The sequence below is a fragment of the Pteropus alecto genome, unplaced genomic scaffold (assembly GCF_000325575.1).
Source record: "Pteropus alecto unplaced genomic scaffold, ASM32557v1 scaffold103, whole genome shotgun sequence".
Lineage (NCBI taxonomy): Eukaryota > Metazoa > Chordata > Mammalia > Chiroptera > Pteropodidae > Pteropus > Pteropus alecto.
Genome location: NW_006436288.1, coordinates 9,514,015 through 9,530,654, shown reverse-complemented (window position 1 = coordinate 9,530,654; position 16,640 = coordinate 9,514,015). Strand labels below are relative to the sequence as shown.

The window sequence follows — 16,640 nt, the reverse complement described above, 5'->3', positions numbered from 1 at the left end:
CACATATTTTTTAAAGTGATCCTTGCTAAAATGAGGAGATGAAAGCAAGAATACAAAAGGAGGCCTTGACCTTAGACAAGAGAAAGGACGCTTATTCCATTGTAAGAGGAAGGGAAGCAGAGTACATGGGTACTAATGTAGGTAGGATGGTAGATTTGGTGGTAGAAAAAAAAATAAAATAAAGGGTTGAAAAAATGGTAAGAGACTCCTTAAGACTTGAAGACTGATTGAGTGTTAGAAATGAAAGAAGAGTGAAAAGCACTAAAAGGTTTTCAGCATTATAGATAAATGTGCGTGTGTGGTGGGGGACAGATGCTGTTGACAACACCATTAATCAGTCTATTCATTCATTCATTCATTCATTCACTTATTTAACAAGAGGCAGCATAAAGAAGACAGACACCACTCCTGTCCTCAAGGAGACTTCAGTTGAAGTTACATAATAGTTCTTGAGGATTCCATTTTTTATGAGACAGTACAAACAAATGTATGGCTCAAATGTTGTCCTGTGGTCATAAATAAGAACAAGGGCTATTTGTTGTTTCTGAGATGCGTTCTTTGGTTAAGATAGCTTGAGGTACATTTTTTATTATAAGAATTGCTTTTTATAGTGACTGTATCATAACATTTGAACTCAGTTGGCACCAAATCCTTGTCCTTGTACATTTATAGGGAGGTATCAGTTGTTCTTCGGTTGGCTTTTTTTGATCCCCTACCCTGAACCCTACACATACTTGTGATTACATTCTTTCTTTAGATCAGCCGATGTCTTCATTCAAGTTCCTGAAATATTCTAAATTGAGATACAGTAGAGCTTCATGATTAAGATATGAACTCTGGAGCTAAATTGCACAGATTGGGAACATGTTGGGTTGCTGCTGTATTTATATATCCTTCTCTATAGTTTTCCATGTCTTTTGTTATTAAAAAAATAAATAAATAAAAAGGTGATTTATTGGCTCAGCATATACACTATTCAAAAACATAATTTTAATATACTTAAAAAAACACTAACAGTATGAAGTGCCTACTTTGTACTTACCATTATAACACTTTCACCTTTGATTCTTATAAATTTAGAGGTTAAATCTTTACCCAAAGTAACCACTAGCTACATGTGCATTTGAAATATGACTAGTTAGAATTGAGATATACCATAAGTTTATAACATATCTTGAATTTCAAAGGCTTAGGACAAACAAAAAATGAAATATATCTCAATAATTTTTATGTTGATTACATATTGAGAGTATAACATTTTTTGATATATTGGGTTAAATAAGACATATTATTAAATTAATTTCACATATTTCTTTTTACTTTTTAAAATGTAGCAACTAGATTTCAAATTATATATATGATGCACATTTGTCAGTTGTGTTGTATTTCTATTGGAAACCTATTTATCTAGAAGACAAAAGAGTGTCCTACAGCTACCCTATCATTGAAACAGTTTTTCAAAATGCTCTTAGGATCTGTGATAAAGTTATCTCTGAGGGTTTGTACGGAGGGATGTGTCAAATCTGGCTTAAATAAATGACTCTGGGTTCTTTCTGACGTCTCTATCCCAGTTTCTATGAAATGTGAATGTATTGACTATCCTCTGGATAACTTGTATGGATTGACTCCAATACTTGGATTGTACTGAGCTCCTTTAGCCCACACTTCTGAAGCATGTAGCCATTCTTATTGCTAGATGGACAAGGCAATTTCTTGAGATTGCTTCCTGAAAGTACCTATGTTTGCTTTATTAACATCCACAAGAGGAAATATTTCTGGGCTGGACTCAGCATAGCCTAGTTGAAGAACATCATAATTTCACAAAGATTACTGAAACTGAGTCCTCAAGCACATTTGCAAGTTATGTAGTAATTTAGTAAGCTTTGGCTGGTTCAGAAGTATTGAATTTGTTAAAGCGATCAGGTGCTCTCTTGTTAACTTCATTTATCTTTAGCTTTAGGTTCCCTTTAGCAGTGATTGATCTATATTTTCCAACTGAAGGTTCAGTGTTCTCTATGTCAGGGGTCCCCAACCCCTAAACCACAGACCGGCACCAGTCTGTGGCCTGTTAGGAACTGGGCTGCGCAGCAGGAGGCGAGTGGCGGGCCACTGAGCAAAGCTTCGTCTGTATTTGCAGCCACTTCCCAGCACTAGTATCAGGGCCACAGCTCCACCTCAGATGATCAGGCATTAGATTCTCATAGGAGAACTGGTCCCTGATGCCAAAAAGATTGGGGACCACTGCTCTATGTAGAAAAAGGAAGAAGGACTTAAGGAGTTCTGCATTTTTTGATCCATTGATATTTTATCATATATTGCCAGCAGCAAGTATCTCTCTTCCTTGTTCTATTCTGAATATACATGTATGCATGCATAAATACATATATATAAATACATATATCTTCTTACTCCGAATGTTACATAGATAGAGAACACATTTTGATGTCATTAGCATTTTCATCAAATATTATCTCATTACAGATTTCAAATATTCTACTTATCCATGCTACCACCGAAATTATATTTTATTAACTACATTATTCAGTAACTGAATTGTTCATTTGAACTATTTGTAAATTATACTGACATTAATTAAAACAATGCATAATGTATAGCTTTTAAAATAAATTTTAAAAAAAAATTTAAAGACTTCTTGTTTAACAAATACTCTCCTCGATGGAAAAAAATGAAAAAGTATATTGAGGATAAAGGTGAGTAATAGGAAATGATGAAACTGAGGAGAGGCAGTTGCTTATGCAGGGTGGATTTGTTTATTTTAAAAAGTGCCAAAGTGGTTGTTTTTTAGGTTAATTAAGAGATTTAATTTTTGTAGAGTAGACCATTATTGTTTGGTTGTCCCTTCTTCTGGGGACATTATTTTGGAAACTTGTCTGCCTCACACTCCAATCAGGTGGTTCTGGTGGGAATAGTCAACCAAAGAACCCAAACCAATGGCCACTGGAATGATCACATGATGCCAGTTAGGTTAGTGAGAGTTTTCCCCTAGAACTTTTCTAATTGAAATTAAGAGAAGAGTCAGGGTTTTTTTTAAAGAAGGCAAAGGCAAAAGGAGTATGCCTTGCCATGTGATAGGTTTGACAGCATACCACTGACATGCAAAGAGGAACAGGTGCACGAAATGGACAAAAAGTTCTTAGAGTGTTCGTGCATCTGGTTTCATTAATATCTAGAGCACAGATACATCCCACTGTTAATGACAATTTAGTATGAGAACCAATATATTTCCCTTTGCTTAAGTGAATATGAGTTGTGTTACTGTCATTTGAGAACCAAAAGGGTCCTAGCTAATACATTATCCCTTTGGTAGCCAGCTTATGATCCTTAATGGATAACTAATGATCCTTAACTCTGGTAGTCACACTTTTGTGCAGTATCCTCATAGATTACATAGATATATCATCAATAAAGTATAGCAGAGGTGATGATGTGTGACTACTGTAGCTAGGGCATAGAAAGTCTATCTTTGTTTCTTGGGTTGATTGCAGAGGAAGAAACCAGCTGCCATGTTGTAAGGACACTCAAGTAGTCTTAAGATGAGGCCCACATGAAAAGGAACTAAGGCCACTTGCCAAGATTAGTTCCAAAAGGAACTAAGGCCACTTGTCCAAGGGACAACCAAACAATCCAAAGCCAACTTGTCACCATGTGAGTCAGCCACCTTAGAAGTTGATCCTCCAGTCCCAGAAAAACCTCCAGATGACTGCAACTTTATGAGAGACCTGATTTAGAAGCACCTGCTAAGCTACACCCAAATCCTGGACCCACAAAAACTGTAAGAAATAATAAATGTTTATAATTATTTCAAGCCACTAGTTTGGGGGTAATTTGTTACCCCAAGCAAACATTTTGCTTACAGAAAAACGTAGCTCATACAGCCTTGTAGGAACATTGAAAAGGAGGAAAAAGTGAGAAAACTAATACAATAATATGGTGCTTTCCCAGGAAGATGGTCAGTGACTAAGTTTGCTGCTTCTGACACCCAGTGTTTCTACCTCTTTCTGCTTTACACACTTACCTGGGTTATATACATTATCTTTAACTATCACAGAGAAGCTAATATCTCAATATAAAAGCAAAATAGCAAATTAATTCATTTGAATTCTATTTAGTGACAAAGAATAATCTGTTTCTTTAAATAAGCTTCTATACTGATGTTTACTTAAATCAAATCTCTGTCACTGTTACTCTCGGAAAAATAAATATTAGCTTGTAGACATTTAAACACTTTTCATATTGGTTCATATAATAAAGGTAAGACTTTTAAAGAAATGAATAATTGATAACTATCGTCTAAAGAGAATTGTAATCATTGAATTTTCTAATGGACTTCTCTATTAGAATATTGGATTTTTGGCTTGATGTAGAATAATACACAAATACAGATTTTTATTTTTTGATGTGACATTTTTAAGCTTGTTAAATAGCATTAATTTTTTATAATTTTTTCTACTTTTATTCTTAAGTTTTCTAGTTCTGAAAACTATTACATACTTTTAAAAATAAAATCCAGTTCAACTCTTCATTCAAATGGTGACTCAGCAAAGAGTTGCGGGTGGTTCTTCTGTTTGTGGCCCCAGCATTAACTGTGACATGACTTCACATATCTTCTCTGCACTCAATTTCTCTCATTTATTAAATAAGTACCTTGAATATGTACAATCCTAAAATTCCATAAAATTGGGAAAGTCCCTAAATATCGAGTCTTCAATTATCCATCTTGTAAGTTGGCAAGTCAGAAAAATTGCTGACATTTGTATGTGTAAGGCAATTAATTTTTAGTCACATTTATGTTCTTGATACAGTTGTGTTTTGTACAATGATTTCACTGCTGAAAAAAAATCAAAAAAATGGAACATTATCCATAAGATAAAATTAATGTTTTTAAATGCTGTTAAGAAAAAGTACATAGAAGAGAGAAATGAGTCATAATTTTAAAAATGATAATACCTTATATTTGAAAAACACAAATTATTTTTCAAGAAATTATGATTTAAGTTACAACTAAGTTACATGTTAGATAATATGTGTGAATAATCCAGTGAGGTAATGTCTCTTCCTTATATTTTTCCTAATTGTTGTGCAATGAAAAATTTATGGAATGCTAAGTTTTCACAATAGTATATTTTGAAATCTATAATATGATATATATACATATATTTCTATAGCTAACACTGTATGTAACTCTCAGTTAGCATTTTATGAAGCTGCTTAAAAATCTTTTTTCTAAACCAGCAATGAAAGATGAAGGCCAGTAGAGGTTTACTGTTCAGTATTTGATGTAGATGGAAACAATCATTTATTTAGTTACAGTGATGCCACTGCATTTTATACTATATTTCATTAGATCCACACATCAAACCAATCGAAGAGTAACCCTTATCTCTATTTTCAAAACAAAGAAAGAAAAGCAAAGAAGGTAATTAATTTATGCATTTTGACATAGCAAGAATGAGGAGGAACTGAGAATTGAACATATATCTCTAAAGATAGCTTTCAAACTTTTTGTTAGGCTGTGAAATCTTTTCTTAGGGTGAAAACTTCTGTGCATGTGAAAAAATATAAAACATAAATTCCTGGGTGCTCTGGCTCAGCAGCTGGATTTGCTGATTTGCTTCTCTTCCTGCCTCTCCCCGTCTCACCACCCTAAAACATCCCCAGTTTGAAAACTGCTAGATTATGCGATTATGCCTTGTCATTCTTTATTTTTTTTTTTTTTTATCAAGAGTCCTCATTTAGTGTACTAAATTATTCTCTACTAACAAGAATATTTGGGATACCAGAGTAATACACTTATGTAAGATATTATTTGTCAAGCTTTAGATATTATTATACAGAGTAGATAAGATGATGATGATTATGAGAACCTTGGCAATGATGAAGGTGCTAGAGTTAACTGTATATAAAAACTGTGCATTTGCATTTGCTTAGTTTCAAAGTTAAATAATGACATGTGTGCAGGTCTTTTAAGGCACCTAGTCAGTTTCATTGCTCCCTCCTGAAAAGCACGAGAGTAGTTCTTTGTGAGATGTTCCAAATAGGTGTATTAACCATATTTTTTTGTTTTTTGTTTGTTTGTTTGTTTGTTTTTTGTTTTTTTGCCATGTAACCCTGCTAATTCGACAGGGATTGACATGACCTAAAGACTAATGGCCTATGATGAAACCTGGCACAAGAGGTGTGCCTTGTCTTTTCTCTTACAGGGTTTGAGTATGAAACATCCAGGGAGGGTTAGCATTGGGTAAATGCAGAAGTAGAGAGAAGGAAGACAGGAAACGGAAGCCATGAGTAAGCAAAGCTATGAGGCAGAGAGAAAGTGAGTAGAATGTAGTCAGTAGCAATAGTTGGAAAAATAAGCAGGTAAAGAGAAACAGAGACAGAAGAGCTGAGTCATGTGCATGGCAAGAAGCCAAGAGTTCCTCTGAGGTGACCAATGGGTAGCTTATACAACTAGACTAGAGCTATTACTCAGTTGTTGCTGAGTGGCTGTAATGAAAATCTAGTTTTCCACCAGCCTGCCAATGAGATCCTTATCTATCTTCTCTACTTCCTCATATCATATCCTTTTAAATAAATCTACATTAATTGAGCCAAGAGATCCTTTCTCTCTTCCTAGCATCCTGAAAGAATCTAATTAACACAATACTTAAAGCTTGCACAGCACCTAGAACTCCATCTATCATGGCTATTATTATTTTAAAAGGGATCCTATGAACAAAAGCAAAAACTGCAGACCAGCACTCAAATCCAAGAGTCGCAGTCAGTTTAGATTTGTAGTTTGGTAGCTTTTTTTCCCCCCACTCCTGCTTTAAAGGTTTTTCAGTTCCAGGGGAGGGCCCAAATTGGATACGTTTAGGTGTGGAAATAAAACACATGTTCTAACAGCTTGAGAGAAATGGATCAATCTCTTGGGATATGAGGTTTCACAAAATATTTCAAATTATTTTTCAAATATCATCATCTTGGCAAAAATAAAACAATTTTCTAAAAGAATTTCAATGTTTAGCATTCAAATGGTCTTAAGGGAAATGTAATGTACATATTTCTAACTCATCTTACATAACTCAGTATTGTTTAATAGGAATTGATTGATGTTTAAAAATTCAAAAGTTTTGAACTAAAAGTTGATTCTGGACAGTGAAACCATCTTAGAAAAGAGTTGAATTAGATATTTTCTTTAAAAGGTCTCAGAGTTTGGCCTTAAACTTTACCACGTATTGTTCCTTCCTTTGTATAACAGAAAAAGTAAACTCTAAAAAATATCTCCCTTTCTTCCAGTTATGAACAAAAAAAGTAATTTAAATTCCAGAAAATTAATGGGCAACAAAAAAGCCCAATTAGGTGTAGAAAGAAAGAAGGAAAGAAAGAAAGAGAGAGAGAGAGAGAGAGAGAGAGAGAGAGAGAGAGAGAGAGAGAGAAAGAGAAAGAAAGAAAGAAAGAAAGAAAGAAAGAAGAGAGAGAGAAAGAAAGAAAGAAAGAAAGAAAGAAAGAAAGAAAGAAAGAAAGAAAGAAAAAAGAAAGAGAAAGAAAGAAAGAAGAAAGAAAGAAAGAGGAAGGGAGGGAGGGAGGAAGGAGGAAAGAAAGAGAAGAAGAAAGGGGGTGGGGAAGAAGGAGAGAAGGAGAAAAAAGTACTGAGATAATAAAGGATTATAGGTCTGTGAACTGAATGACATGTAATAAGCAACCCACATTTCTCTATGGAATTCATTAAATCTCAGAATGATCTAGAGAGCTTAGATGGTGTAAAATTATACTTTGACTCTGTTTCCTTGATACTCTATTCTTGTCCCATTATAATACTCAACAAATTTTATTGAAATCACTTCATAATTACCTGCCTTTCCTCCTACTGAAAACAGTGTGAGGGTAGGGTTATGTCTGTCTTATTCCCTATCATCCCCAGAACCAATATAATACCTAGCAGAGTAGGTGCTCAAAATTATTTGTTAAATAAAAACTTATAACATAGTAATGTCTAGGGGATAAAAGCACAGGCTCTGGAATCAAATTCAGTGTCATTTTTAATCTCTATAGAGTAGATACAGAAATGGTGCCTGTCTGAGTTATAGTGAGAATTATATGAAGAAATACACATACAGCTGTTGGCACGGTTTATATTCACTATAAAAAAGTTGTTAATATTTCTCCATAGCAATGCATCTAAGCATTTTTTTAATGAAGTTTTTATAAAAGTCAAGTAAAAATAGATTTTTAAAAACACCCATTGTGATTTAGACATGTATGTTTTATCAACACAGCCCGAAGCACCACTGGAGATGCTCTCTTGAAAAATCTCTTTTTTCTCCAATTGACTGGTTGACCATTCTCATCATTAGTGAGTCATTTGATCTTACTCATTTCTGGCTGAATTCATTCATTCAGTTGGTTGTGAAGCAGGAGAATATGAAGGGTTGTAATTCTAGATTCTTCCAGCCTAAAAAGTATGTCAATTGTCTAAAAGAATGACCATGATTTAACGGTTACATAGTCAAGAATTCCTAGAATGAGATTTTTCTTTTTCCACTCTGGGATGACTCCGACCCTGAACAGAGTGTACTTGGGTCACTCTGTAGATGTGGCCATTGCCCAAGTTTATTCCTTGATAGATGACACAGAAATTGAAAGGCTGTAAATGACTGGCCTGTCAGTCCAGGGATGGCATAGTTTTTAACAGAACCTAACCACATGGCTGGTGGGAAATAATAAGAGATAGAATTTATTAAACACCCACCAAGTATGACTTGTTTTATAAATATTTCTAATTCTTACAGAGAACCTATGAAAGCTACTCTATATTTTTCCCATATTACAAGTAAGGAAACTAGGACTCAAATAGATTAAATCGCTTGTTTAAAAGTTCACAAATTTAAAATTGCTGGAATGTACTATCTTCACAATTTTTATGTAGATATGAGACTTCTAAAATATAAAGTTTATTTTAAAAATAAAATTAAAACTTTTTTAAAAATGGAAACCCTTAGAACAAAAAGTTAATTAAAAAAATAGATTTCGAAAACATAGAATCTGGAATAAAAGTCACTGGACCTGATAATAAACCCAGCTCTATCATTGTTTTTTAATTTATTTTTTAAATTAAATTTATTGAGGTAACATTGAATTAATAACATTACATAAATTTCAGGTGTACCATTATATAATATGACATCTATGTGCTCTATTGTGTGCTCATCACCCAAAACCTCGTTTTCCTTTCATCACCATATATTTGAGCCTCTTTATCCTCTTCATCCTCCCACCAGCCCTCTTCCCCTGGCAACCACCATGCTATTGTCTGTGTCTATGAGTTTGTCTTTTGGTTTGTTGCTTTTTGTTCTGTATCCTACACATGAATGAAATCATGTGCTTCTTGTCCTTTTCCATCTGACTTACTTTACTTAGCATAATACTCTCAAGATGCATTCATGTTGTCACAAATGGCAATATTCCATATTTTTTATGGCTGTGTTGTATTCCATTGTATATATGTACCACATTTTCCTTATCCAATTATCCATTGAAGGACACTTAGGTTGTTTCCATGTTTTGGCTATTGTGAATAATCCTGCAATGAACATAGGGATTCATATATCTCTATGAATAAATATTTTCAAATTAATGTTTAGAATAGACTTCTATCCCTCATTTTTTTAGGAGAGCTTCATTATCCATTATCCAACTTTACCTCCATTCTCTCTTTACGTCCATTCCAAGCCAGAAAATATAATTCCAGCAAGTAGGAAATTTTCCATCACTTCAAGAAGAAAATTTGCATTTCTAAGAGTGAGCAACCCAGTGACAACCAGCTCATTGGTTTCTGCCCAGCTCTTTGAGGCTTATTACACTTGTAAGTAGTGAAAGGGAGTTTTCTGGAACCTCTCGAATTACTTTCCTATGTCCTTAACCACTGCATCCCTGTTCAGCCAATATCCTGAGCTTATCTTATGCAGGCACAGGCCATGCAACCATGACCCCATGTCATTTCTGCTGTTCTGCATACCTGAGTCATCACCACTAATTATTCTCTTTTATCAGGTCCCACATTATCTTCGGATGGGCCCCACAATAATGTATTGATATTTTTCTAACTTTAGAAATACCACAGGCTACATCTCCATTGAACACAGAAAAACAATTATTCGATTCAATAAATATTTGTTGAACACCAGTCACCTAACAAGACTGGGATGGAACAGGGACAGGAAGTGAAGACATTGAGGAGGTTAAAGACAGCAAGACACAAAAAATCACATAGACAAGTAGATCTGAGAAAGGCGATGCAGCACGACACAGACCTCTTATACTATAACCTACATGTGGGCAGGGAGTTTTATTTTGTTTTATTTTTACACTGAAGTATCCCAAGTGCCCAAAATAGTGATTGGTATATAGTAGACATTTGATTAACATTTGTTGAATGAATGAATGAATGAATGAATGAGTGAGTGAATGAACAAAGTATGACTCTTGTCCTAAAGAGTTATATCTAGTAAACAAGAAATAAAAACTACACAATAATAAGTGCTCCTATTGGGATAAGGAGAGTGGAAACAAAAGCACCAAATCCAGTCTTGAGTTAGGGACTACAGAATTTGATCTCCCCACTTTGCCACAGGCTCTAGTAAGGCTGGGAAGGTGCTAAAACAAACATTTCTATCTCCTAGCCAATTGGTTCTGTTCAAGAGACAAAATGTGTTGAACTGAGTCAAACTTTTTATTCTCAGTTTCCTGCTAGTGTAGCTCTAATTTTAATTTTTTTTTTATGGCTGGGCATATCTTTAATATTTATTTTATTGTTTGTCAGTAGAGTCTAAATATAAGTCTCTGTAAATAATATAATCTTTCTTTTTTATCAGTGGTATAGGCATTGCCCTTTCAAATTAAATATTAAACGAAGCAGAGAAGAGGAAAGAGGGCAGTGCAAGGCCTTAGGAATGGCAAAACCAGAGGGAAGGAGTGTATGAATTATTGAGTTGCTAAGGGGACCTAATTTCTGAAAATGGCTCTAAATACTTAAGGGAAAATTTTCTCAATGGAGAACAAACTAGAAATTAAAAGTAAGGTTGCCAAAGCTTTTCATCACATCATTCTACTCTAAATATATGAATGAAAAAGTTAAGGATCAGGCTCAATTGCTAGCTGTGCTCTATTTGTCATAAAACAATTTGTGTTTTACCTTGAAAATCCCTTGGCTTAGACATTAAAAAAGAAAAATATATTCTTACGGGAAAGAAAATTATCTCCTAAAATGAAAGCAAATCGTGCTATTGAACATGACATTACAGGTCCTTGTGCCCAAGTAAACATACAAAAGGATTTTTTAGTAGAAATTTTCAACTACGAGAGTACCTCTGATTCTAAACATATTGTTAGCTCTCACAAATTCCTGCAAGAGCACTGCACAGATGGCGTATTATATTGAGATTCTTGAAGGGCTCTCTGTATGTTGATAATATTAGTTTATGCACGTGACTAACAGCTTAATTTGCAAATAACAGACAACAAGAACATTTAGTGATAAAATAGAATGCCATTTGAATTCTTAACATTTTCATTATGGAAAATGCAATGTGGTGTAAAGTTTTAGGTAAATATGTTTATCTCTGTTAATGGTGTGGATGCTTTGCAACAAAGATCTGCTGAATGTAAATTGAGGCTGATGGTGGTCATACATTATGTATAATATTGAAGAGCTATACCACAAAAGCCTGCATTTCCTGGGTAAGAAAACATTTAATATGGAAACTACGTATATAATTTCTCGTCAACTCAAGAGGTTAAAACTGATGGATCACACACTGAAATAGAGACGTCTAAAAGAATCCAACCTGATTTATTTTCCCAGTAGAAAGGCAAAATATTCATTTCTTTACTTTGTTAATGCTTTAGACTAGAATTATTCTCTAAACAGAGTTTGTGCTGCTTCATATAGCCATATAATTTTTCTTACTATGCATGTAACGTTCATTTCTCTCATTCTTTCAGTTAGAGTAGCAATGTTTCTAATGAAAAAATTTCAAACTAAGTATGTAACAAAATGATTTTGTGTTTCTCTTTTCACACGCTGAGGTAATCATGCAGGAAAGGAAAATAAATCATTTTCTTTTGAAATGAAAACATTCATATTTGATAAGTGATTTGAAAGTAAAATGAGATTTTACATAAACATTTTACATTTTTTATGGACTTATCTTTATTGATATTCCTTCCAGGAAAAAGTCATTACAAACAGATATATGCATGTATCAAAAATATGTATGACAAAGTACAGTTATAGATCATTTGTTTTAGAGAAATACAGAAATCTTACAAAATGAATATGAGAAAGAACCTAGTGATAAAAAGGTTCTAGGAGAGTATGATTAAAGACAAAAACAAACATACAAAAATGTTTTGCTTTATGCATAGGACTACTAATTATAAATACAATCCCGAAGATATAGAGAAAAAGGGGAAATAAATTACTCAGAGGGGAAAAAAATACAACAGAAAATGGCTTAGCAATTTCTGGTTTTAGAATACCATTTATATCTTAATGTGACCCTCTGGATGGTTGCCAAGTCAGAGGTGGACTAGAAATGTGGTTAAGGGATCTAAGATATAAACTTTCTTTTACATTCTTGCTCCACTCCTGAAATTCTTTTCTACTACATTTAAAATTTCATTTGACAATTAGTTCAGCACTTTTATGCATTTAGGGGCCCTAAGCTCTAGCGAAATTTTATAAAACTTTATAACATATTCCATAGTGGAGAAAAAAGCAAACTGACAAATGGAGGTCCCTGCACTTCTACTCCCACCATTGACTTTGCACCCTTCTGGCTAGAACTTTATACCACAGTGAAACTCTATTTTAGTGTTACTGCTATTGAGAACAGGCGTAATACAAAACCACCTTAGAGAATAACCAGTGACAGATGGTACTTTATAGCATTATGTTGGGTATAATCTTCGCACATACCAAACCTATTTATTGAGCATCTACTGTGTCGCAGGTACTAAGCTACTCTCTGTGGAAGATGCAAAGATGAATGGAATTCGTGTCTTCAAGGGGCTTACAATCAAGTAGGGGATATGAAACATGACAAACAGCTATAGTAAAAGTATATCCGCTAAGAAGCTTTGATCGCCTGATATATTGATAGCCACCTTCAAAGCAACACAGCTTAAAACTGTTTTTTTATGCATACGTTATGCATCCAATGCTTTGAAGATTGAATCTGAGACCAGTGCCTAAACCCCAAATTGGTCTGAGGCACAAACTTTGGACAGGAGTCCAAAACCGATGAGTCTCTCTCACTGGCTAGCTTAATTAAGTTCACATTCTAGAAATTTGACTGTGAGACACGCAGAGAGAGTCAGTTTATTGGTAATGTGACTGGAGTTGAAGACACAGAGATAGAATGTTACTAAGTCACTGTGATAGCAGAAAACTAGAATAAGAAGCAAGCAATGATGTGTTGCTTGAGTTGAGAGAATAGGGATGGCCAGCTGAGCAGATGGCTAGAACTTCTGAGACTGGAGGGACCCAGGCAACTGCTGTGTCCTGGATTCAGATTCTATTTTTCATTGATTTACTTTCGAGACTGTTGTTCTTTCTTTTACCTCCCTATGGAGCTTCACAATACATTCCTATTAGTTAGGAGTTAATCTGGGTGTGCCTATTCCTTGCACACTGAGAAAACTCTTTCTAAAACTACAAAAACATAGGAAGATTCAAAGATTCAAGACTTAGCAGCAGGATCCTTCTTATCTTGCAGTTTCAGCACCAGACACAGAAGGTCCCACAGATATGTGAATGAATATTGAATAAGAGAGACAGTTAAAGTATAAGAATTAAGAAGAGTGGAAATTATTTTTTTTTAAAGATTAAATTTATCGGTCTGACATTCATCAATAAAAATATATAAGTTTCAAGTGTACAAATCTATAATACGTCATCTGTATATTGCATTGTATGTTCACCACCTAAAGTTTAGTCTCCTTCCGTCCCCATATATTTGAGCCCCTTTACCCACTTCTACCTCCCCTGCCACATACTTCCCCTACGGTAACCACCACGTTGTATTCTGTGTCAATGGGTTTTTTTGTTTGTTTTGTTTGTTCATTTGTTGCTTTCTGTTTTATATCCCACCCATGAGTGAAATCACATGGTTCTCTTCCTTTTACATCTGATTTATTTCACTTAGCATGATAATCTCGAGATCCATCCATGTTGTCACAATAGCAGTATTTCATCTTTTCTTATGGCTGAATAGAATTCCACTGTATATATGAACTACATCTTCTTTATCTAATCACCTATCTAAGGACACTTGGGTTGTTTCCATGTCTTGGTTGCCATCAATAATGCTGCAATGAACATAGGGTTACAAATATCTTAATGAATAAATGTTTTCAAATTAAAAATTATTTCTTGCAAAGAGAATCAAAGACAAGCTTTTATGGAGACAGTTTCATCTGAGCAGAGTCTTAAAATCAGAGGGTGCTTAGTTTGGAATGAAGGGAGGTACTGCCCTCCTCTCAAAACATATTGTCTAAAATGAAATTTTTAACTATTTTTAAAGTATTATGTTGTCACGAAAGTTTTTAAGGCTCTGATTAAAATACACTGGGAAGAACATTGTGAAGATAGTAGTTAAGGGGTTGTATTTTTGAAGATATTTACTTCCCAATAAACTCAAAGAATAGATCTTATGCCTGGGTCCCGCCCCCTTCCCCATTACAACTTGTCCTAGCTAATGTTTGAGGATTAGGGAGGATTCGTGGAATTAAGAATTCCAGGCAGTAGGCAAAGTCATAGTGGAAGGACAAATAGGGAAATAAAGAAGTTTAGATTCAAGCGAAGCACCTGAAGGAATATTAACGAAAATGTTAGTTGGAAATGTAGATTCAGGTTTGAACTTTATTCTGTAAGTATTTATGCTGTAAGCATTTATGAATTCTGAACACAAGAGGGATGCCAGCATTGTATTTCAAGAGGATTAAGCTGAAAATAGTATATGAAGTGAATTTGAAAAGGGAAAAATCATAGGGGGACAATTTAGGAACCCAGTGCAAAAGCCCAGGTCAGTGGATTACTGTCATTATAAAAATATACAAACTTTTCAGTGTTACTATTTAGTATTTGTGTTAATGCTTTGCATTTATTCGTGTTAGTTTATACATCTTCTTTATTTATTTATTACAGCTGTTTATGATAAGTCAGTAACAGCAATATACACATCTTTCTTTAATTTATAGCAATGGGATTGCAGACAAGATGCAAAATTCCATAACAGCTTGTTTCTCTAACAGCACATAAGAAAAAATAATAACCACTCCACAAATTGTTTACTATTTTGGGTAGAGATGTTACTGAAATTTAACTAGTCCCAAATACTTTTACAGATTTATGCTTTTTTTTTCCAGATTCTCTAAGAATTCTTACATTTGCAAAAAACAAAAGGAATCTACCTTTGGATATTGAGTTTCATATGTTAATGTCTCAATGCATAGCATTGAGCCTTTTGAAATTTTTATAAACTCATGTTTCACACTATGAGCTCACAAGCAGCAGCCTGCCTCTAACCATCTGAAATCAAGCTCATGATGAATAGCTTTCAAGTGTTCCACTCTAGAAATATTTGAAAAAGACAGCCCTGCTGTCTATTGATAATGTCATCAAAGCTTTTCTTTTCTTTCTTCTTTTTTTTTTTTTTATGTTGTGGGATTTCTGATTTTTCTTAGAAAAAGAACCTGCCCAGTGGTTCTCAATCTTTTCTTTCAAAGACACAAATGATTGAAGATAATCACATTCATCGTATACTCCCATGAGAACTAGCTGCAACTCCTACTCAAGGAAACACATGAGCATTCACGTCAGCTTGAGAAACATGTGCTCGGGATAACTCTGCACATGAATTAAATTTTTAAAAACCAAGTATGAAATACTTTAATATTAGTCACAAATGAGTTGTGGAATCCTACAATTAAACACGTCATAGACCTTGCTTAGTCGAGAGCCACTAGCCTGATGACGCTATCACTATCAAGCATTACTCAATATCAGCAAAGTACACACTCACAACATACTCCCGCGCTCTACACACGTGCACATTCCCAGACTCTTTTTTTCATTCTTACCTCTGTTTTCTGAACGTTGATTTTTCAAACTCTATCAACAATTACATACAATTGCACAGAATTTGCTCTTTAGTTTTATATATAAGTACGTTTAATCACACACACACACATTTTTTAAAGAAAATTAGATTGATTATTAAGGGTTTATTTTGTTTTGTTCATTTTCCTAAAACTAATTTCAGGCTAATAGGTATTCTAAACCTTAAAGAGAAAATAAAAAAATATATAAAATATGTTCAAAGACAGTTAAATGCCTTCCCTCATACCAAATCATGAGAATTTGCACTCCGATCACAATTTTGTATATTAACAGAACTCTTTTGGACAGGCCTACCACTAACTTAAAAAAAAAAAAAAAAGCAAGCTGCATACCATTATGAAGCCAGGAGAAACAATTGAGTAGAGTAGCCATTTGTTCTTGTTCAGGATGAATTTCTGGAAATACATATTTATATTTTAACATATTTTCTTGGTGGCCACATTCTAATTTATTCTGACAC

The 16,640-nt window shown here is 34.2% G+C and overlaps 1 protein-coding gene across 1 annotated transcript in view; it reads left to right on the top strand.

Annotated features, from left to right (window-relative positions):
* Positions 1-12,915, top strand: part of LMNTD1 (lamin tail domain containing 1) — a 162,609-nt gene extending 149,694 nt beyond the window's left edge. The window contains 1 exon segment of the mRNA XM_015589981.1: positions 12,765-12,915. Within this exon segment, the coding sequence (XP_015445467.1) occupies positions 12,765-12,915 (151 nt within the window).
* The last annotated feature ends 3,725 nt before the right edge of the window (positions 12,916-16,640 follow it).